This window comes from Patagioenas fasciata, chromosome 21 (genome assembly GCF_037038585.1).
Source record: "Patagioenas fasciata isolate bPatFas1 chromosome 21, bPatFas1.hap1, whole genome shotgun sequence".
Classification (NCBI taxonomy): Eukaryota; Metazoa; Chordata; class Aves; order Columbiformes; family Columbidae; genus Patagioenas; species Patagioenas fasciata.
In genome coordinates, this window is record NC_092540.1 from 5,484,503 (window position 1) to 5,507,316 (window position 22,814).

The 22,814-nt window shown below is 63.6% G+C and overlaps 1 protein-coding gene across 6 annotated transcripts in view; it reads right to left on the minus strand.

Moving 5' to 3' along the window:
• NAV1 (neuron navigator 1) overlaps positions 1-22,814 on the minus strand; it is a 74,052-nt gene that overhangs the window by 16,992 nt on the left and 34,246 nt on the right. For all 6 annotated transcript variants that reach the window (XM_065854853.2, XM_065854856.2, XM_065854851.2 and 3 more), the window contains exons 5-6: positions 15,100-15,202; positions 10,936-11,301 (exon numbers count right to left, since the gene is read on the minus strand). In XM_065854853.2, the coding sequence (XP_065710925.2) occupies positions 10,936-11,301; positions 15,100-15,202 (469 nt within the window). The remainder of the gene's footprint in view (positions 1-10,935; positions 11,302-15,099; positions 15,203-22,814) is intronic.

The following is a 22,814-nucleotide window of genomic DNA, read 5'->3' on the forward strand; positions in this document are numbered from 1 at the left end:
TGGGCCTGGTGTTGGAGGGAACACCCATCCTCCGCCAACCCGGGTGCCAGGGCACAGACAACAGCCACCACCATCCCCTCGGGGATGCCCAAACACCACGACAGAGCAACACAGGCAACTCCAGCCCCCCCCGATCAGCCCCATGTACCCTGATATCGGGGACTGGCCAAAGCCACGACAGCGTTGGGACGGACACAGTCCCCTTCATCACCACAGCAACTTCGGGTCAGAGCCCCACAGGCGTTGCCACCCAGGGAGGGATTTAATTATGACCACATGCCCGGGATGTGCTGCTGGGCTGCCCGGCTCCAAGCATCTCCCACCAGCAGCCCTTGCTCTGGAGGTGACTTCTCACCAGGACAGAAATCCCCCCCAGAGCACAAAGCAAAGCTCGTCTCCCACACGGGCACCATGCTGCAGCAGGTAGCGCTGGAGGGAGGCAGAGCTTTGGGGAGCTGCATCCCGTGGGCACACAGCTGTGACCACACGCGACACTGGCTCTCTCCAGCTCGGTCCCCTGGCAGCACGGACCCTAAATGCTCTCCCAGCCCCGTGCTGGAAACCCCGCTGCCCCAGGGGTACAGACCCCAGTGAAACAGGCTGAATGGGGGTAACCCCAGATCCTCCTTAGCAGCCTCACACCAAGGAAGGGCAGCATGGGGGCCGCGGGTGACATCCCAATAGCACTGAAATCATGGGGGAGGCTGCGAGCCAGATCCGCTGTGGAGTGTCTCCAGCTCTCTTATGGAGCACATGGCTGGCACACTGGGGGGTCCCCAAAATTCACGTGCTGTAGAAAGGCTCAGCTTTCTGACCTTGGCCGCGATGACTCCCGGAGCATAGCCGAGCCCAGGCACCCTGATCCCACCAGCTGAGGCCACCCGAGTGCCCTCGCAGACCCCAAACGAGAGGCAGCCATGCCGCAGCATCCTGCCGGGGGCAAAACTCAATTCCTGCTTTGTGCTCCAGCCCCTCCATCTTATACCGAGCAATTCCCCACCACTCTCCAGCTGGTCCCGCACCAAACTCCACCCGAAGGTAGCAATGTGCCGGGACACCCCCAAGCCCTGCACCCCTCTGCCTCCGACAGCTCCCACGGGAAAGATGCTCAAGGACAGAGGCGGGGGCTGTGGCAGCGTGACCGTCCTGCCGCAGCATCGGAACGTGCGGGGACCCTCCACCGGCCACAAACGTCCCGACACAGCCCCGGTGATGCGCAGCCCGACCCGAGGAGGCGGCTGCAACGGCGGCGAGCAGCGGACGGACCCGACCCACGGCCGCGGTGCGAGGGGCTGCGGGGGGATGCTCCGCTCCCGGCGCAGCCGCACCCGCTCCGGAGCCCCCCTGTGCCCGCCCCGCCCCGCCGGGGTCAGCTCCGCCGGCCGCGGGTACCGGAGCCCCGGGAGCTCCGGCAGCTCCGCGGGGGCTCGGCCCGGCCGCGCTGCAGGTGCGAGGCGGAGCCCGAGGTGCTCGTCCCGCTCCCGGGGGAGCCGCCCCGATGCTGCGGGGCCGAGCGGGGCCGCGCTGCCCTGGCCCCCCTTCCCCCCCGCGGCGCGGCCGAGACAAAGCACCGCCCGCGGTGCGGCCCCGGGGGCGCGGGGCTTTGTTTGCCGGGGCCGGGCTGCGGCTGCCCGCCCACCCCGCCCGCTCGGTGCCGGTCCCGGTGCCCGCTCTGTACAGTACCTGGCCAGGCGCGGGGCGCGGCGCGGCCCCCCCGCCCGCAGCATGGTGCTGCCCGCGGCAGCGGCCCCGCCGGGCGCGGCGGGAGGGGCGGCGGCGGCGGGACCGCCCCGCGCTGCCCGCGCCTTAAAGCGGCAGCGGCCCCGCAAGGCCCGGTCCGGCCCCCCCCGCCGCTGCCCCCCAGCACCGGCCAGACCCCCGCCGGGATGGGCCCGGGGTCCAGGCTCCCAGTCCCGCCGCTCCCAGTGATCCACCCAGCCCAGAGCCCCAAGGTCATGTCCCCACAAGCAGTCCCAGCGCTGCCCAGTCCAGCCCATGACCCCCCATCCCTGTCCCTGGTACCCCCCAGCCTCGGCCCAGCATCCTCCCAGCCTCAGCCCAGGGCTCCTCAGCTGCCCCCAGAGCCCCCAAGCCTCCATTCACATCCTCACAGGCAGCACCAGTGCCCCCCAGTCCAGCCCACAATGTGGCACCTGTGCCCCCTAGGCCATCCCCCAACCTGGCACCAGTGCCCCCAAAACCCACCACCCCAATCCCTGAAGGTAGCACCCCCCAGTCCCACTGGGTGCCAGGGCAGCTGCTCCCAACAGCCCCAGCTCTTGCCAGGGCACCAGTGCCTGCACCACTCTGTGCTTCATCCACCAAAAAGCCAATTTCTGTCTTTCTCTCTCTCTCTCTTGCATCAGAGCAGGAGCTGAGCCCAGGGCAGTGTACTCGCTGGGACACTGGCACTGGGGACACCTTTGCCAGCCCAGCCACAGTGGGCACAGAGGGTTAACTGCAGCCTTGGCAAACCAGACCCGGTCCCTGTGGGCTGGGAAATAAGTAATTCCTTCCTCACGCCTTCCTTGGAGGGAACGGCAACGCCTCTTGGCTCCCTCCTCACAGCGCAGCCCCATCCCTTGGCTGTGCGGTGCTTGCCCCAGTGAGGCGAGGTGCTGCGGTACACACGCATGGCACAGCGTGGCATGGCACAGCGTGGCATGGCACAGCACGGCATGGCACAGCACGGCATGGCACAGCGGGCCAGGGATGCCCGGCTGTCCCCGTTTCCCCCATCAGACCCTGCCTGCAGTCACCACCCCTGCAGCAGCTCTCGGACGAGGGCCAGAGCTCATGGTCTCCAGCCGGCGGTGACCCCAGAACGGCGCGGTACCCCCGCAGGCAGCCAGCCCTGCTGCGGGGTGACAGCCTCATGTCGGTGTTTGTCAACCGGTACAGCAGCACAGCCCGTCCAGCATCACATCCCCACAGTCCCTCTGGCCACGCGTGACATCGGATACTGTCCCCTCCCTGCCCTTCTCCTCGGTCGTCTCAGGCAGCGCTCGCAGGAGCAGCTCTGGCTTTGGCTGGGCTCAAATCCAGACTCTGGGTGCCCAGGGTGGTGGGGGGATCCAGGCCAGCACAGACCAGTACGGCAGCTCCGGGAAAAGCAGCGTTGACCCTGCCAGAGCCAGGAGTCTGGTGCGAGATGATGGCAGAGAATCGCTGTCGGCCACAGCAGCCCCACCGGCACTGGCACCAGCTCCGACACAGAGCCCTTCGCAGAGGAGCCACCCAGCCCACTTCTCAGCAGCGGCTGCTGTTGGAGCTGGAGGGTTCGGTCTCCCTGCTTCACCCGTCTCGCACCAGCACAGACACCCACCCACACGCCAGACAGACCCACCAGGGCTCCTGGCACTCGTGTTCCTGCCAGGCCGCTGCTGCCGAAGCCCTGGCACCCACCCGGAGCTCAGCCCTGGATTAAAGCGGGTCACTCTTGCTCTGCCCCAGCCCCTTCCTCCTGTTCTGCCGGTGACACCGCAGGGGAGGAAACACAGGTTTGCACTGGGGGGTTTCTACACCCCACATCTGTGGGTCACTGCACTGAGGGGGCCCTGTGAATGTGCCACCGGTTTCCCCCATCACAGCCTCGCACTGCTCTGGCAGGACCCACAAGGAAAGCATGGGCACACCGGGGCTCTTTCCTCCCTCCCCTTCTCCTCCACTTAATGGGGCAGAAAAACCAATTAGCTTCATAAATCATGATCGGGGGGGTTGGAGACTCCCCACGGGCACGGGCAGGGGGGACTCTGCTTCCTCCTCACAACTGCCTCAGGAACCACGTCAGGGCATCACAACATCCCCAACCCCTTCCCAGACCCCCTTAGATTCCCACACCCCCTTAGATCCCCACACCCCCAGCACACCCCCCATGCCCCTCTAACAGCCCCAATCCCCCCCAGTACTGCTCGAGAACACCACAGACTCACTTAGGAGCCCCCAGATTCCTCTAAGTTCTCCCCACACCACTCTAAATCCTGTGTGGCCTCCAGGACCCCCCCAAACCCCCAGGTACCCCCCGCAGATACCACCAGCCCCTGCTTACAGGGCACCCTGACCCCAGGTGCTTCCCATTTGCATTTTGGGTACCAGGACCTGGCACTCTTCACCAAAGCCACACTCAGAGGAACAGAGGGTGGCAGAGACTTTGCAGATAGGGAAACTGAGGCAGGGAAGGGGGTCTGCCGCGCCTGAGCTCACCCAGCAGAAGAGGATCAGCATCACATCCCAGCAGTTGTTCCAGCCCCTGTCCTCCAGGCAGCACTGCCTCTGCTCCCCGGCCCCCAGGTCCCCGGGGGGTGTGGGTGACAGCCCCCTTGGGTCCCCAGAGTGTGCGCAGCCCGCGTGCGGGGTGACCTGTGGCCAGGCTACGCCTCCGCTCCAGCTCTGCGCTGCCGACCGCGGTAACAGCAGGATCTGACCTCCCCAAGGCAGCGTGGCTGATGCCGGGGGGTGTCAGGCAGCGAGATCAGCCGTGGACCCCAACCACGCACCCGGCCACTGTGCCAGCAGGGCCGCTGAGCTCAGCTGCAGGGGGACAATGCAGGGTCACCCCTCTGACCCCCCCGAGCAGTGGAAACCCCAGAGGAAACGTGTCCCGGTGCGGGGATCCCCGGCTGCTCCGGGAGCGGTGACACACGCCGCCTCGCTCGGGGCACCGTGGCGGCACCGTGGGCTGCAGCAGCCGCGTTTGCGCTCGGAGAGTCCCAGGGCCGCACCGGGGTGGGGGAGCAGCGTGACTCAGCCCGCTTGCGAAATTCCTATTTTTCCCGTTGCCTGGACAGGCCAGTGGCCTCGGACACCTCCGCCCGCAGCAGCCGGGCCCTTCGCTCGCCGCAGGGTGGCACGTGGCAAGCGGCAAAGCCAGCTCTTGAGCTCCCCAGGCGGTAGTGGACAGGCAGGGGTTTGGGGGGCAGATCCCCCCGAGCAGCTCTCCCGGGGTGCGTGGGTGTGCAAGGTCCAGCCCGGGGCTCGGCTCTGCTCCGTGTCCACGCCCAGCTCCAGGACCTTCCCAAATCCTGCGTGTGCGCTGACCCCCAAATGTGCTGCTCCCCACAAGTCCTGCAACGCCGGGATCTCCTTCCCAAAACGTGCCCCGTGCGGCCGCTGCTGCAGCAGCGCAGCCCCAGGGCCTGGGGGTCAGCACTGGGCACCTCAACCCAAACACCAAAATAAGCAGCCAGCTGGACCACAGTGCTGCGATGGTGGTGGTGCCCAGCAGGGGGCTGGGGTCCCTTTCTGGGCCCGTTCCCCATCCCCAGCTGGAAGCAGGGACCCCGCTGAGCCCGGCACGCGGCGCAGCACAGCAAATGTTTATCCAACGCCACTTCCCGGCCCCCCCAGCTGGTCAGGCTGGGGCCCCCGCACACACGCCAGGCCACGTGCGGGGCCACGGCCGTGCCCCGCAGGATGTCCCCATCGAGGAATGACTTCATGGGCTCACCGGGACGGCGGCAGCGGGGTCAGCGCGGACCGGCCAACACCACGCAAGGGGCGTTCGAGGGAAGGGAGCGGAAAGCCAGGCCAATCCCACATGGAGCAGGGGAGGGCGGCCACTCCCGCCACTCTAGGGGAGCCGAGCCAAACATCTGCTCCAGCCTCCGGACTGTGCAGAGTCCAAGGAGCAGCGAGGAAGCTGGAGCCAGGCCAGCTGGAGCGCGGCGGGTGCCAGTTCCAGAGCATCCCTCCCTGGGAATGCTGCTGGCAGCCCCCAGCCCCACCGGTGCGGACCACAGGCAGTGCCCATCAGACCATCACGGTGGCACAGGACAGTGCCTGGGGCGTACGGGGAGCTGGACACAAGTGCTGATCCCCAAGCCACGTGGCGATGCCAAAGACTGCTGCCACGGCTCCATTTCACGGCCGTGAAGCAGCCAGGGCAGTACCCGGCTCACAGAGGCGCAGATGCTGCCATCGCTGCCGTGGGATCCAACACCAGCTCCCGTCCCACCCCCAACAGACAACAAGCCCCAGAAGGACACCCCCAAATCACAGTTGTCCCGGGGTCGCATGAGGACTTCCCTGAGGCACTGAAAGCCCCACAGGACATGCACAGCCTCGGTGATCAGCTCCAGAGCAATGTCTGCGCACCCGGGGTCCCATGGCGCACACACATCATCAGTGCTCCCGCAGCACCGCAGTGGGAAGGCGCTGACTCAGCAGCCAGCCCCCATCACTCCCTCCCCACTCTCCTGGCTCTGTGCTGGGGGATGGCAAGATCGGGCCCGGCAGCACCCATGCTTTGCCACATGGGCAGGATGAGACCAGCCTGGGCGTCCCCATGGGATTTTACCACCGCAGGGTATTTAAGCAGCTCTGAGGATGGAGTCAGCTTGTCCCAGTTTGTCCCTGGGGATCTCACCTGGGGAGCTGCCCATCCCACAGGCACCATCCCAGAGTGCACGGTTGAGCTGAGGTTTCATGTCCCCGTACATCACCTTGCGTACCTGAGCCAGGGCGAGGTGTTCCTCCCCCTCTGCACCCACAAACCCCACCCAGAGCAGCTCTGCCCTGCCCCGACCCGCATGAGGGAGAGTGCGGCGGAGCCGTCGGCAATAGGTCTGCCCCACAGCATGATGAACATCAAGGGGAGGTGCTCAGACTCTACAGAGCCCCCATCAATGGGCATGGTGGCCTGACAGACCCCTCCAGGGACAGCCAGACCCCCTGCGGCCCTGCGGCAGCATCACCATTTGTGGGGAAGCAGCTGGGGAACGGCGCAGCTGACAAGAGGTCTGACAAAAGGAGGGTGGCGGGAAGGACAACATCACGCAGAGCACCCCAAACCCAGGAGATGTGGCAGAGCGGTGCAAAGCAGTGACGACCCAATACTCTTGTCATGCTCTCAGCCCAGGACCCCATCTGGCATTGTGGAAGGGGAAACTCCCTGTCCCACCAGCTGTCTCACCAGCTCCCCACCTCAGTGAAGCCCCCAGCACCCCGCTCGCTCCCCACCGTGTCCCCAAGGGCCCCAGGGCACACTGAGGGGTGACAGATGCTCACCCGCTCCTGCGCCGGCACCCGGCACCCACCAGAGCTGCTCACATCAGGTCCCTGAGCACACGCAGCGCAGGGGGAGAAGCACCGACACGCAGCCGCAGGGTGCTGCGGGGGAACGGCAGCTGCACGTGGAGGAGGTGGCACCGCTCGGACATGCAGGATGTGGCTGGGACGAAACCGGGCAAAACCCGGCTTGAACATCCCCGCTCGAGCGCTCTCCGCCGCCTCCTGATTCACGCGCAGGTCTGCACACGAAGGCGCCCGCGCTGCTGCACCGCAGCCCCAGCGCCGTGCAGTGGCTGTGCTGCTGCAGACGTCCCTTGGCGGTGGGGGCTGCATTGCTGGTGGACATCTTGGCGGGGTGACTTCAGCAGGGTGACCTCCAGGGCCATCCCCAGCCCAGCTCGGCGGGAATGCATCACCCACCGCAGCCCCCCAGGGACCGACACCAGGGGCAGGGAGCAGCGGGTGGCACGCTGAGCGCTGGCGGCTGGAAACCCGAGTTGACAGCGGCCAAGGAAGAGAGTGAAGACTTCTCAGTGCCAGGGGTTGGTGCCATCCCTGCCTGTGCCCTACTCAGGCCCGAAGGACAGGCAGGATGGGGCAGGAGAGCAGCACCATTCCAGTGAACACTGCTGTGTTAAGCAGAGCTCGCTGCCTGTGCCAGGCCCTTCAGGCACCACGGTGCCGGAAACGGCGTGGGTGCATCCTGGCAGGGCTGCTCCCAGCTCGGCTGTGCCGCCAGCCAGGGGCTGCCCTGCTGCGGGGCACGAGGAGGATACGGTGACACCGGGAACAAAAGAAGGGCTTTGCTGCCAAACAGGGAAGGCAAAGTCAGAGCTTTCCACCCCTCAAAACCAGCAGCAGGTTGCTGGTGGAGCCACGAGTGCAGACCCAATGGACACAGGCAGGTAGGCACGGGCAGGCAGGGAGCCAGGATGCTGGCGTGTCCGGCTGATACAGAAATGCTTCTGGGGACAGGGGTGTCCCAGCTGACCCCTGCTCTCAGCGCCAGACCTGATTATCCCCTCGCTCTGAGCTGTGCTCCGAGACCCCAAGTGCCTTCTGCGCTGAGCTCACCCCAACCACCACCCCCCGGATTCACCCCAGCGCCCCACGGACAGTCCCACACACCAGCCCTGCCTCACCTACCTCAGCCCTTTCTCCTGCCAGGCTGCTTCCCTGGTGAGCTGCAGGTCCCATCCCACAGCCCTGCACGTCTCTGAGGGGACGTGCCACTGTGTCCCCGCGCTGGCTCTGACCTACTGCCCTATAAGCCTGGGTGTGCGCCGGCGCGGTGCGGGGAGGCGCTGGCCCACGGCGCGGGCTCGGGGGCTGATGGCCCCATCTGCAGCGCTCGGCTCCTGCCCGGTGCATTAGCGGCACGGGGAGACGGGGCCTGCGGCGCTGTTTGCTTTCTAGGTCAGAGCCAGCCGAGGAGGCTGATGAGGGGCTGTGCTGGTGAGGGGCTGTGCTGGATGGGGGCTGTGCTGGGTGAGTGCTCTGCGATGCAGCCCCTCACCCCGGCCAGCTCTGGGGAGGAGGGGATGCTCCCCTGTCCAGCTCTGCACCCAGCGCCCAGGCTCCCAGACAGGGCACCCTTGTGTCCCTCACCACCCAGCAGAGACATCCCCTGGGGACAGAGGCTCTGCCAGCTCTAGGGGACACCCCAAGTCCATGGGGCCACGTGGGATAGAGCTGTGACTAGGTGACAGTGCTGCCCCCCAGACATGTCCCCATGATGAGAGGGCCCTGTGCTGTCCCGGTTGCCGTCCTGTACCCACCCCCGGTGAGCAGTGCCCCACACAGGGCACCCAGCAGCAGGACACTGGGGGCTTCCTTGGGGTACATCCGGGGCATCACACTGGGAATGCTGCATAGGAACTGGGATTGTGGCACCTGGCTGTGGTGGTGGTGGTGCCGGCCCCACTCGCCATGGCACTGAGAGCCTCACCGGTACTGGGGGACTGCGGTGTGGCCAGGGCCTCACAGGAGGCTCAGCTGTGCAGGGCTCTGCCCCCAAACCTCAGCCCTTCCTGGGAAGAGCAGCAATGCCTGTCCAGGGCAGTGCACAGGGCTGAGCGCCGGGAGAGTCCCGCTGGGGCTGCTCCTGCCTGCACCCTGCCTGCTCCATCGCTGCTCCTGCCTGCACCCTGCCCCTCCATCACTGCCCCTGCCTGCTCCATCGCTGCTCCTGCCTGCACCCTGCCCCTCCATCGCTGCCCCTGCCTGCTCCATCGCTGCTCCTGCCTGCACCCTGCCCCTCCATCACTGCCCCTGCCTGCTCCATCGCTGCCCCTGCCTGCACCCTGCCCCTCCATCGTTGCCCCTGCCTGCTCCATCGCTGCCCCTGCCTGCACCCTGCCTGCTCCATCGCTGCCCTTGCCTGCACCCTGCCCCTCCATCACTGCCCCTGCCTGCTCCATCACGGCCCCTGCCTGCACCCTGCCTGCTCCATCGCTGCCCCTGCCCGCACCCTGCCTGCACCCTGCCTGCTCGGTCGCTGATGGAGACGAAGCGATGCTCAGGTCACCCCCTCCCAGCAGCGCCTCTGCAGCCAAGGGCACCCCAAGGTTATCTGCCTGCATGAGCGGCTCTGAGATGAGCCAGGAGGACAACGGGGAGCAGTGGAGCCCTTCACCCCCCCAGCCAGACCTGCTGTGGCCCCAGCCACCCAGGGCAGCCCAAAGCCACCCCATTGCCCATCACACCCCACAGTCCGGTGGCCACTGACGGAAGGTGGTGATGTGCCACCTCTGGCTGCCAAGTGACAGGTCACTGTCCCCAGGAGGGGACCACACTGCGCCAGCACAAGGCACCACTGTTCGCAAGGACGGGGCAGCCCCCAAGGCCACCCCACATGCCTGTGAGGAGGACGGGTCTGATGCTCATGGTGCCACAGGCATTTTTGCCCCCAAGCTGGAGGATCACAGGGGCGGAGACCAGCACAGGCATCCGTCAGTGTCCCTCTTGTCACCAGCACATGCCTCAGGGCCACATCTGAGAGCACTGGCCCCCAGGACGGGTGTGAAGCCGTGGGCTGTGCTCTGTCCCACAAAGAGCTGAGGTGACTATGGCCACCCCAGGAGGGCCAAGAGCAGCACTGTCAGGAGGCCAAATACCCCCTCCTGTTCTGGGACAACTCAAATGCTGGAGTTATTTATTTTCTCCTGTGCTGAAACAGGAAACCTTCACCATGCTGAAACCCTGGATCCCCGCCAGAGCCAGGGGCACCTCAACAGTGCAGCAGGAGCAGGATGCATCTGGGAAGAAAATGCGAGCCTGGGGTGAGCTGGGTTGTGCTGACCCAGCAGGAGATGAACCTGGCCCCGCAGGTGGAGGGACAGAGGCCGACGGGACTCCCAAAAGGACAGGACCCTGCTCGGCAGCGCACTCTGCTCCACCCATCAGCAATGACACCTCAGTGTTCCCTGGGGTGCTGAGACCTGACCCATCCTGTCCCACCACAGGTCACCAGCACTCCCAGCTGGACACAGGACATCCCCACAGTGCCAGGGTTAGAGAGAGAAGCTCAGACTCACTGTAATGAACTGGGAGAGCGTTCCTGAAGCAGTGGTACTGACTCCAGCAGGGCTCTGGCTCAGGGCCTCCGCACCCACACACCAGGTGCCCTTGTTAGCCCCTTGCTCTGGGAACACCCAGATCAAGCGGGACGCTCGTGCACGCCAAGAGAGCAACACCCCAGCTCAAGGGCTCACTGGTCCTCAGCAACCCCGGCTGGCCCAGCATCACCAACACTGCAATGGCCACACTGCCTGGCCAGGGGGAAAGCATCTTTTGGGACGTGGGGACATGGACATGATCCACACAGCCAGACTGGCCATGATCTGTGTGCTCCTCCATCCATCCCTGCCATGCCTGGTGCCCCTCCACCAGCAGTGAAACCCCCAGCAGAGCCCCATCACCACTTACCCTGTGGTGATGTCGTCATCCTCCGTCAGCGTCTTCCCCATCAGGTCGCTGTCGCTCATGTAGCCCGACTTCAGCTCCACGTCATCGGTGTCCAGTGCCTCAACCAGCTCCAGGCGGGAGATGTGGCTCAGCTTGCTGGGGCTGCGCATGGGCATGGTGTGCGAGTAGTGCGCCCGCTCCCCGTGCATGTACCAGCTGGGGGTGCCCTCGGAGCGGCAGGTCCCCCCGACCGACGGCGCGTCCCCCGCCTGCAGGCGCGGGCTCGACTGCCCGTAGCGCCAGGACAGCGGGGAGGAGCGGTTGGACAGGCTGGAGACGCTGCGGGGGTTGGCTTCGTCGCTGTCGTAGCAGGTCATCTCCAGGGAGCTGCAAAGGACAGGGTGCAGGGGGTCAGAGCAGGGCAGGGTGGGCAGCGGAGGTCTGTGCCCTGCATCACCCCCCAAAACCGGGGCTGCAAGTGCTCACAAAAGAAAACTGCCCATGTTGAAGAAGTCAGGCAAGGCCAGAGGCTCCGAGGAGTGTGGGCTCAGGGATGCTGCCTGTCCTGGAGCCCCTCCACCTCCACGGGCAGGGGACAGTCCCCTCCTGCCCTGGTTGGTGCCAGTACAGCGTCCCACACTCCAGGGCACCCACACCACCCACACCCCCGGTGTCTGGGGGTGCCCATTTCTCCCCAGGGACTGTGGAGTGGGATGTGGGGTGTGCTGGGAAGGTCTGTGCCCCAGACACCCCACAGAGGCGATGCACCTGGCTGCAAACATGCTGTCCTCTATGAGGAGAGACTGGGAGAGATGGGGCTGTTGAGCTGGGGAAGAGAAGCTGAGAGGGATCTGATCAGTGAGATCAATATCTCAGGGTGGGTGTCAGAGGATGGACCAGACTCTGTTCAGTGGTGCCCAGCGCCAGGGTGAGGGGCAACGGGCACAGACTGAAACACAGGAGGCTCCATCTGAACATGAGCAGAAACTTCTTTGCTGGGAGGTGCCAGAGCCTGGCCCAGGCTGCCCAGAGCGGGTGTGGAGTCTCCTTCTCTGAGCCATTCAAACCCCCTGGACCCACCTGTGTGATCTGCTCTGTGACCCTGCGTGAGCAGGGCTGGGCTGGGGATCTGCAGAGTTCCTGCAACCCAACCAGCCTGGGATCCTGTGAGGGTCCCGCACACCGCTGGAGACCGGCCCTGGCCCCAACCCGAGTTGTGTGGAACCCCACAAACAGAGAGCCATCAGACCAGATGTGCTCCCACATGCCCAGGCTGCTCTTCCTTGGCCATTTCCCAACCAGCATTTCAACTTCCACACCCCAGCATCACCCCAGACACAGGACAGCATGAACTGGGGTGGCTCACTGACCCAGGGGCCGCGGCAGTGGGCTGTGCAGCGAAGTGGAGGCTGTGAGCGAAAGGATGCTGAGGGGCAAACCAGGACCGGGTCCCTGCACCAGCACCCCAGACCGCAGCCCTGCAGAGTGAACCTCCACGTCTGGGCAGGAGGGGACGTCCCCAGACAGCGCTGCCCGACGTGCGGCTCTCCCAGCCCAGGGACATCAGGAACGGAGAGTTTGGTTCCTCCCCGCACCCCTCAGGGTGTATTTTGGGCAAACTGTATGTCAGGGAGTGATGCTGAGACTAAATTTAGACACCAGAAATGATTACTTCTTGGAGCAGCTACTTGGGAACCCACAGCCCTCCACTTGGCTCCGAACATCACTATCAGCGAGCTATTCCCTAGCTTGGATTCAACGTTCCTGCAGAAGCACCAAAAGCCAAACCCTGGCTGCAGTATTGAATTTAAAACAGGGAACTACATAAAAAACTAGGAAGTTTGCTAAAGCGGAACTAAAAGGGGCAGCTAAAAGGGTTTTGTTTTTGTCGGCAGCACAAAGGCTATTTAAGGATGTTCTGCCGGCAGCTCGGAGCAGATGCAACCACGTCTCAGGCGGGACGCGAGCGAGCCCCCGAGGAAGCTCCTGCAGCAAAGGCTGCCTGAAGCACGGTGATGTCCTTCAGGAATAAACCTGTGTCCTAGTGAGAGAACAGCAGAGGCTGAGCCCCCAGCTGCTGGGTGGAAGAACAGAGCCAGGAGAACATGAGAAATTTGAGGAACAGTTTGTGGAAGAATTAAGAGAGAGCCCGAAGCGGCTACGGGGACGCTGGCCATGCAGGGCACGTCCAAAGGACTGCGGATGACATCCGTATCGGACATGCTTGTAGGAAGTGTTCCAAAGAGCAAAATTAGTAGGTACGTGTGTAATTATGACATACCAGGGAAGGGCTGACACAGCTTCGGGAAAGGAAAATGCAGCTCACAGCCTGGCGGAGCTCCGGGGGGGACGCGGGGAGCGTGCTGCCCAGCGCTCTCACCAAAGGCACATTAAGCTTCCTGCTGCCATGGGGTAAGAGGGAAAATCCTCACGTATTTAAGAACCGCTTAGAGGACAGAACACAGGGGTAGGCATCCCTGGGCTATCAATAGTCACTTTTCCCTGTGCCAGGGACCTGGTCAAGGCCTCCACCACGCGATGTACTCATAGCACATCATGAGAAGGAAGTGATGGCGAAGAGTCAAAACCCACCAGCAACACCGATTTAATCACCCTTAATATCCCCGTCCTACTTCCCTAAGACCGGGGCTGACGGAGGATTTGCAATGGAGCTGAGTGCTGGGGCGAGCAGGCGGGAGGTGAAGTTTGACACAGATGAATGCCAAGTGAAAGCAAAGCGAATGCAAACAATCCCAAAGCAGCCCCGACTCGTTGTGAGCAGTGCCAGGCTGCAAACCAGCTCCTCTGCCCAGCAAAGGGACGGCAGCGCTGTGATGGATAACTCCAGCAAATGGCCAGCTCAGGGAATATCGCTGCAGCCCCGCTCAAAACCCCAATGCTTTGCTGCCTCTGGCTTGGAAAAGATCCCGAAAGTGCAGCAGGGACGAGCAAGGTCTAGATGAGCTTCTCAGTTCAGAATCACTAAATCAAGCAGGCTGCTTCGCCCCGGACAAAGCTGATCAGGGCTGACACGGAAGGTCCGTGGTGATGAGCAGTCGGTGAAGCAGGGTGGGTGAAGCTGCTGTTGTTCGCCCATTCCAACACAAAACCGAGGATCGAGGGTGACCGCGAGGTGGCAACAAACACCAGGAGAAGGATGTTCGCTGCCTCCTCAGCCTCCCGGCCCGGCTGACACCAACACAGCCTCTCTGCAACGCCCAGGCTTCCCAAAACGGCTGCGGCAGCGCGGTGGGGGCTGCAGGGTGCCCGGGGAGGTGCCCCCTCCCCACCTGCTGGCCCTGGCAGGGTCCGACCCTCAGCCCCGAGGGGCAGCCAGGCAGGAGCTGGAGCGGCCGCACACCCCCCGGCAACGTCCGGAGCGGAGCAGTGACCCTGCAGTGGCCTCAATGAGAGACCCACGGGGAACACGGGTGGTCCCAGACATGTGGTAGTGAGACCCCGGACACCCTGCCCTGGTTTGCCATGTCCCCAGCCCCGCTGTTCCCCCAGCTGCCGCCCTGGGGTGCTGCACCCATGGCCTGCGGGGTGCTGGGTATTCGGTCAGCTCTGCTTTCTCCATCATCGACTACAAAGAGTGGAGAAACTGAGTCACAGCGGGGATGGAGCCTGTGGTGCAAACCTGCACAGGGGACACCTTCGCCTCTGGTTGTCTGTGGAGAACTGAGTCCAGTTCTGGGCTCCCCAGTTTAGGAAGGACAAGGAATTACTGGACAGAGACCAGCAGTGGGCTATGAAGATGATGAGGGGCCCAGAGCACCCTTCTTATGAAGAGAGACTGGGAGAGCTGTGGTTGTTCAGCTGGAGAAGAGAAGCTGAGAGGGATCTGCTCAATGGATCAGTATCTCAGGGTGGGTGTCAGAGGATGGACCAGACTCTGTTCAGTGGTGCCCAGAGCCAGGGTGAGGGGCAACGGGCACAGACTGAAACACAGGAGGCTCCATCTGAACATGAGCAGAAACTTCTTTGCTGGGAGCACCAGGTTCTCCTGCAGCCCCCCCCCACAACACCCCATGGATGTGAGGGTACCTCTCCAAGCCCCCATGCACAGGGTTCCCAGCCACAGGGCACAGTCAGCTCCCTCCCACCCACACGGCCGCCCTCGCTGTCCCACGAAGGACACAGCTTGTGGGGAAGGGGTGGGGGGGTCCGGTGTCAGGGCCTCACCTGTGAGACACCTGAGAGCCCCTCAGGCTGGACATGGTCTCCTCCAGGTTCTGCCGAAGGTCCAGCACATTCTGCACTGTCCTCTTCCTCTGGGACTCGGGGTCTGCGGAGAGACAAGGTGGTGGCTTTGAAGGGATGAATGGCTCCTGTGCCCCTCTGCCCGCGGCTGTGACCCCCCAGCTCTCGCTGTGCCGCTGGGAGGGGACAGGGCATGGCTGGCACCAGGCTGGAGTGGCACCACCACAAAACACCACCCCTCAGGGTGCTGCAGCGGGGATGGGGGTGTCTGGTCCAGAAAGGATGAGCTGGCAGGGACCACATGGGGCTACAGGACCCACGCAGGTGACAGGAGGCCAGCTACAATCAGATGACCTCCAAACACTGTGACCATGCTCCCCAGGGCCATGTAGGAGCACCTGTCCTGGCAGAACGTCCCCAAACCTGCCCCTGCACCCTGGGGGTGCTGTGGCCTGGGGACACGGGTGCTGCGGCATCACCGCTCGGTGCGCAGCCCGCAGGAATGAGGAGATGCTGGGGAGCCAAGCGCTGCCCGGTGCCCGGCGAGAGGCGGCTGCTTCTGCTGGGACTGGAGCCGCCGGTGGAACCGAGTCCACATGGGCACAGCCCAGGGCTGGAAACCCCCGAGCTCCAGCTGCCCTGGGTCTTCTCCAGGTGTGCACCCCCAAAAATGCACATGTGCACAGGCATGTACCTGCACCACAGCCACTTGTGCACATGTGTGCACACACATGAACATCCACACACATGTACACACACACCTGCAAACACATGCACCCCTGCTCACACGAACATGTGCACAGACACCCAGGAGACACCCACACACAGGAACACACGCCCTGAGGGGGGTCTGTCCTGGCACAGCCTGGCAGCACTGTCGGGCTCAGGGCCGCGGCTCCAGCCCCCCAGCCGCCCCGCTCGTGTGCCTCCCCAGCGCTAACAGCCGTGCCACCGCGGCTTTGATCCCCGATTTCAAGCCTTTCAGACGCAGCTTGCCATTGAACTGCAATGACAGCGGGCGCCGGGGACGCTGCATGCGGCTCCTCCTAATGTAACGTGGCAACCAGCACTTCGGGATTTGCGATGGCACCGTGTGAGCCGCAGCGACGCAGGGAGCGGGGGACAGCGGCGGCACACGCCCCGCAGGCTCCCTGCAATGGCACGGCCACACGCCCAGCGCAGGAGCAGGGCTCCTGTCCCACTGTCCCCACCGCACAACAACCGCACCGCCGGACACGCCACAGGCAGCACCCACGGGTGACGCTGCCCCGTCCCCAGGCTCTGCTCACCCACCGGCCCAGGAGCAGCACCTCGAACCAGTGAAGCAGCTCTGATTTACGCATGACCTGGAAGGCGGTGACAAGCGGGAACAGCCCCGATGAGACAGGTTAAATCAAGCAGGTTAAAGCCAGTTGAAGATGAGGGCGAGGGCTGGTGAGCCCACGGAGCACGCACCGTCATGTAAGGATACCCGGCCCTGCGTGTCGGATCACCCTGGTCCAGCTCCCAGAACAAGGCTTAGCAGGAGGCAAGTCACGAACTTGTCATTAAATCTTCGTTGTGGCCAGTGTGTGTTGGAGGGATTAATCAAAGCCACAGACCTCCGACCAGTGCCCCAGAGCTGCAGGATGGGCTGTGCAGGCGGGATGGGCAGAGGACGGAGGGCTGGAGCAGACGGGGCCTGGACACAGAGGTTTGGAGGCCCTTGGTGCCAGGTTGGCACCCACCCTGCGCTGTGGCTGGGGACAAGGGGACCCTGGGCCCCTCTGGTGGGACAGGCAGAAGGGGCCGTGTTGGCAGATCAGGGTCACCCCAGCGCTGCCAGATCCTGTCCCGGGGCTGCCTGGAAAGATGGATTTTCAGGTTCGAAATGGCAGAGCAGGAACGCGAGGCCAAGCCCACTGCTGTCACACACACAGGCTGAGGGCAGTGAAAGGTTTTGGAGGGGCGGCATGTTCAAACCTTAGGGAGGAGCAATGAAACACCCACCAGTGTCCCCGGGTGGGACTCAGCACCCTCAGCTCCTCCATCCCGGCTGTTTTCGGTGGGTGCTGTCCGCCTGCAGCCCGGCTGCCACAGGCAGAGGTGACACACACACCCCGCAGCGCCGTGTCCCCGTGGGCTCGGCACGGAGAGGGGTGGATGGGAGAGACACCGCTGTGCCCTGGTGCCACCAGCAGCTCCCAGCCCCTGCCAGCTCCCTCCTTGCCAGCACGGTTCCCTCCCAAAAACACCCTGGCTGCCTCCCAACCATTCCCTGTGCACAAAGCCAGCAAGGACTCCCAGGGACCTAAGGGAAGAAGCAGCACCCAAGGGCTCGGGGCCCAGCGTTTCGAGGTGATGGCACTGACTCCTGCCCCCATCGGCCACCCATGCCTGGCCCCCAGCTTTTGGGTGACTCCAGGTCACTCTGTCCTCTGGAGTCGCCCCAGGAAAAGCAGCAGCTCTCACCTGGGAAAAGGCCAAACTGAGACTCAAGGAGCTGCTCACCCACCTCTGGCACACACCCCATGGGCTGTGTCACTGCCAGCACTGAAGTGCCACCGCCTGTCCCCGCTGTGCTGGGCCAGGACAGTGACACAAGGGCCCCCCGCAGCCCGTTTTCCAGGTGCAGAGGGGCCGGGGATGTCTCGGGACTGGCTGTAGCCGCCACATGCCGGAACTGAGCCGAAACCGGAGCCGCTGGGAGAGGCTGGAGTGTGGGAACGGCAGGCGTGAGCTGGATGCCTCCCCGCATCGATTTAGCAAGCTTCCCGCAGCCAGATGTTTCCAGCTGCCGGAGCGGGGAGCAGCGGGGACGGCTCGGCCTGTGCCTTGGCGGGGTCAGTTGGACACGCCGCCCCAGCCAGGCTCATTTCCACGGCAGTAGCGGCTGGGACGTGTCCTGCAGGCTCGGGGACCGGCCATCCCCTCCGTCCCAGCTCCAGGTTGCCCTGCAGCCCTGTTTGCAGCTCCCTGTTGCTCTTGCAGGCTCCATCCTGCTGTCATGGAGCAAAGGGGCTGTGGCTCCAGTTCTGTGCTTCCCCAGCCTGGCCATGCAGCACTAAAACACAGCCCCTGTCCCCAAGCCCTGTGCAGGGAGGTCACCAGGCTCACCCCTGTGCCCGGCTGGGTCTAAGCCACCCTCACCAGCTCTGTCTGCAGCCCGGCTTGGGCAGCTCTCCTGGCCCCCCCAGCCCCACTGCTGCTCCTTTCTTAACCAAGTGCTCAGCATTCTCTGCAATGTCAGCAAACACAATACAGCTCTGCTTCCCACATGGGGAAACTGAGGCAGGAAGCCCTAGCCCACCCCAGTGCCCGGCAGCGCTCTTCCGCATGGCTCCATCGCCTGCCTCGCTCTTTAACACGGGCAGCACTGCCCACGACACAACAGCGGGTGCTGGCACAGCGACCTGGCATCGTGGGTGCCCGGTCCCAATGCAGGCGCTGCCCATCGCCCCCTCTCCTGCCCAGCATAGTGGGGAAACAGCAGGTACCATCGTCGAGAGAAGGAGCATCGGCGAGGCGCGATGCAGGGCTGGGGGCAGCCAAGGAGCAGGAAGAGGAGGAGGAGGAAGGAGGGAGCTGCACTGCGAAGGGCTGGCTCAGGACAAGGCACTGCGGGTCTGACCGGGTCAGGTCCAGCAAAGCCAGGCCTGGAGGACACTGAGGAGCTCCAGGCTGAGCCCAAGTCCAGCCCCTCCCAGCACCCCAGGAGCGAGCGGGGGCAGCTGCTCTGCCTGCAGGACGGGGCGCAGCCGACGTGGCCAAGTACGTCAAGGAATGAGGAAATCATCGACTCCAAACGGCTCATGACAGCTCGTTTCAAAGGAGCATGTGGCCAACAGCTCCCACCGGGACCAGGCGGAGCCGCGTCCACGGACACGTGCGCCCCATGTGCCTTGGCACAGAATCCCGGGCGCTTGTGTGTGTGTGTGTGTCACCCCAGCGCTGGTTTGCATCATGCGTGCATTCATGTGCGGGCCATGTGGTGGCAAAACCCCTCTGTCTGCAGAAAGGTGTGTGTGTGTATGTGCACCCCCGTGCCCACGGCCTCGCACACGTGCCCACGTGTACATATGCCGGCACGAGGACGGCAGCAGCCAACACCGGCACGAGCACACCAGGTTCGCGTGGATGCACCATCTGTGCCCGTGTTCACACGCACAGCGTGAACATGGCGCTCGCACACGCGTTCTCTTGCCCCCCGTGACCCTGTCTCCTTTCAGAAGATCAGATTCGGAAAGGACTCCTGGCGACCCAGTAAAGATTTTAACGGCAAATGGGAATCCGCTGTAAACGGCCTCATGGTGCTTCTGAGTCATTATGGTGGGCCCCGATTACACAGTAGCTGCAACAAATTTCCCCAGGCCGTGAAACATTTTTAACTGGTTGCTCAATTCCTTCCAGCGCATTGAAAAATACACTAATAAACTCTGCAATAAAAACCATTCTCCCGGGGCCGTGAGGCTCCTCCAGCCCAGCCGAGCTCCCCATAAACCCCCGTGCAGATACACCCGTCTCCCACTGCGCTGCCTCAGCCCGCGCTCCCCGCTGCGTTTATGAATGAATCCGCCCAGGCGTCATTTTGCTGGTATTTTCCTTGCAAACCCTCTGTTCTGGAACCCGGAGCCCAGAGCCTGAGATCCCGAGCCTGGTGCAAACCTTGCAAGCCTCGCGGGTTCCCAGCTCACACCCCGCACGACGCAATTCAGTTAGCGGCGTCTTGGCATGCCAGCGGAGTCCTTCCGTATGGAGGAAAGTGGGTTCATCTTGCATTTCTTACAGCTCTGATTCACGCTCCTCGACGGCTTGGCAGGGGGATGGTCACAACCTGCAATCCTTCTCCTTGTGGCTTAATTAATTCTCCTCCTCTCACCTAACAGCTACCAAACAGGCTAAATGAGCAGCGGAGATGGCTAACGGGGCTCTGCGGGGTGGCTGCCTGGTCCGCAGTGTTTGCTTCCACCTCATTCTCCAGCCCAGGCCCATCCCTGCAATCCCCGCAGGTATGTACTGGGACCCCCAAAACTCAGCAGATGCCCCAGGGCGCCCAGGCTGGGCAGAGCACGTCCCCCCGACCCAGGAGGACATCTCGCCCTTTCCTGCAAACGCATTGCCCCTCCCTGTCAGAAGGCAGCAGGTTCATTAGCACTCCCACGGTTTAATTGCCAGGGGCTCCTTGGTGTCTCCCACAGCAGTGTTCAGGAGTGGGTCCCGCTCCCTGAGGTGCAGGGACAGGGCTGAGAACCCTGTGCCACGCAGCACCGTGGTGACACCGTACCTGGTACCCGGTTGACCAGCACCTCTCAAACAGCCTGGACAGACGGACGGGGAGAAGCGTGGCCACCATTCCCACAAGAAGGCAGCAGCCCCCGGGCTGGCGGAGCTGGAGGTGGGATGCAGAGGCACAGCCTCCTGCCAGTGGGCACTGGGGACGTGCGGGGGACGCTGTGGATCCCTGAGGACAGGTCCCTGTCCCCAGCCAGGGCAGGCTGGGCTCCCAGCGCGCTGCCACCCCGCACGTCCCCTGTGCAGGCTGCGGGGAGGAGCCTGGACACAGCCCAGCACGTCCGGCGCTCGCCCTCGGCCGAGGGACAAAAGGCCAAGCAGCAAATTTGGGGTTAGAGTGGGCAAGACCAGTAGGGACAGTGTGCCACACACAGCACCATCCCCTGCCGGGACACAGCCAGAGGGGAAGCGGTGGCAGGACCCTGCTTTGGGACGGTGACACCACGTCTCACACCTTGCTGGGCCCTTCTGCGAAACAACCGGGCTCTGCAGGAGCCTCTGGAGGTGGCTGTGGCAGGGAAGGGACCCCTTCCCCTGCCCGTACCCGCCGTTCCCATCACCGCAGCCATCCCCATCACCGCAGCCATCCCCATCACCGCAGCCATCCCCATCACCACGGCCATCCCCATCACCACGGCCATCCCCATCACCACAGCCATCCCCATCACCACGGCCATCCCCATCACCGCAGCCATCCCCATCACCGCAGCCATCCCCATCACCGCAGTCATCCCCATCACCACAGCCATCCCCATCACCACAGCCATCCCCATCACCACGGCCATCCCCATCACCGCAGCCATCCCCATCACCGCAGCCATCCCCATCACCACAGACATCCCCATCACCGCAGCCATCCCCGTTATCGCAGCCATCCCCGTTATCGCAGCCATCCCCATCACCACAGCCATCCCCGTTATCGCAGCCATCCCCATCACCACAGCCATCCCTGTCACCACAGACCCCACCGTGCGTGGGGCCCATCAGCTCCCCACTGGGAGGCAAGAGCAGAAAATCAGCAGCGGTGACAGGCCGAGACTTCAGCCGAATCAGCACTTCTGGCGTGAGCGCGGCTGCTAAGCCTTGCGAGTCACTGCTCGTAACGAGGGCAGGGCTGAGAGACCTGGAGCCTGGACCCCGTCTGGCTGCAGCGAGCCAAGCTTTTAAAAGGGTTTCAGACTTTCTCAGGCTAGAGCAGCCATAAATCTACTTAATTGGGTCTCTCCCATACACAAGTTTCCAACTGAACCCGCTGGAGAGATCCAGACCGGGCCCCCAGCCCATTTGCGGGTTATTCTTTCAATGGATGCTGTGCTTGGCCCCAAACCACCCCACCTGCGCATCCAAATTACAGCTCCGTTTTCAGCAGCGAGAGCCTCTGGCTACTCCACGTCCCATACACCCCACCTCCGCACCACCTTCTGCTCTCCTGATGAACCGGGAGAGCCCCAAATCCCCCGTTCGCTGCACATCCCTGCACCGCAGCCGCTCCAGAGCTGCTCCGGGAAGCGCTGGATGAGGTGGGAGCATCCCTGTACCAGCACGGTGGGTCTCCAGAGTAACCCAGAGGATACGCCTCTGCGGTTTGGGAAGGAGGGGGGCGGCAGACGGCAGGTGGAGGGGCCGGATCCCCGCACCACAGGGTGCCCTGAGCACACAGTCACACCAGCTCCTCGGGCACACGGAGACGGCGTCACTTGCGGTCACTGCACCCGGGATCTGTCCTGAGCTGGGGACATTGCAGCGCTCCGTGCCTCAGTTTCCCCCCATAATTCTGGGGTTTAGCGTTACCGGGTGCATCAGCAACACAGCACAGCACAGCCCAGCCTGGGGACCTCAGGAGCCCCAAATGCTCTGCTCATAACACCTTTAATGCAGCCACCAGCAGGCGATTAAGGCGATGTCGCACACCATGTGCAATAAAAAACCACCACCACACCAAGAAATGAGGGGAAAAAAATAAAAAAAAAAATAAAGCCAACCCCATGGCGAGGCAGAAGGTGCAGACGGGCCCCACTCGGAGGCCCCGGAGGGGTTCACGCCCCCCACGTGTCACCAGACGCGGGTCGGACATTGTGGAAATTCATAATTCCAGATGGCTCTTTTTGGGTGGTGTGGTGGTTTTTTTTCTTCCCTTGCCTCATTTCCAAGGCAACAAGACTCGCTGTCATCTGCCAGTTGCCATAGAGATTTCACCTGATTCTGCTTCAGCGGAAGAGAAAGCCGGGCTCGCTGGCTGCCGCTGAGGAGCCACGAGCCGCGACCGCCTTCGAACTTAGTGGGAAGAGCAGAGATAAATGGGGCTTTATACCACGGAGGCAATGGGCTGATTCAGAGGATCAAAGGAAGGAACTGCGGGTTTTTCTAGCACAAATCAGCCCTACACTTAACTGCTTCGGTGCCCTCCAGATGTGCCCTACATCTGG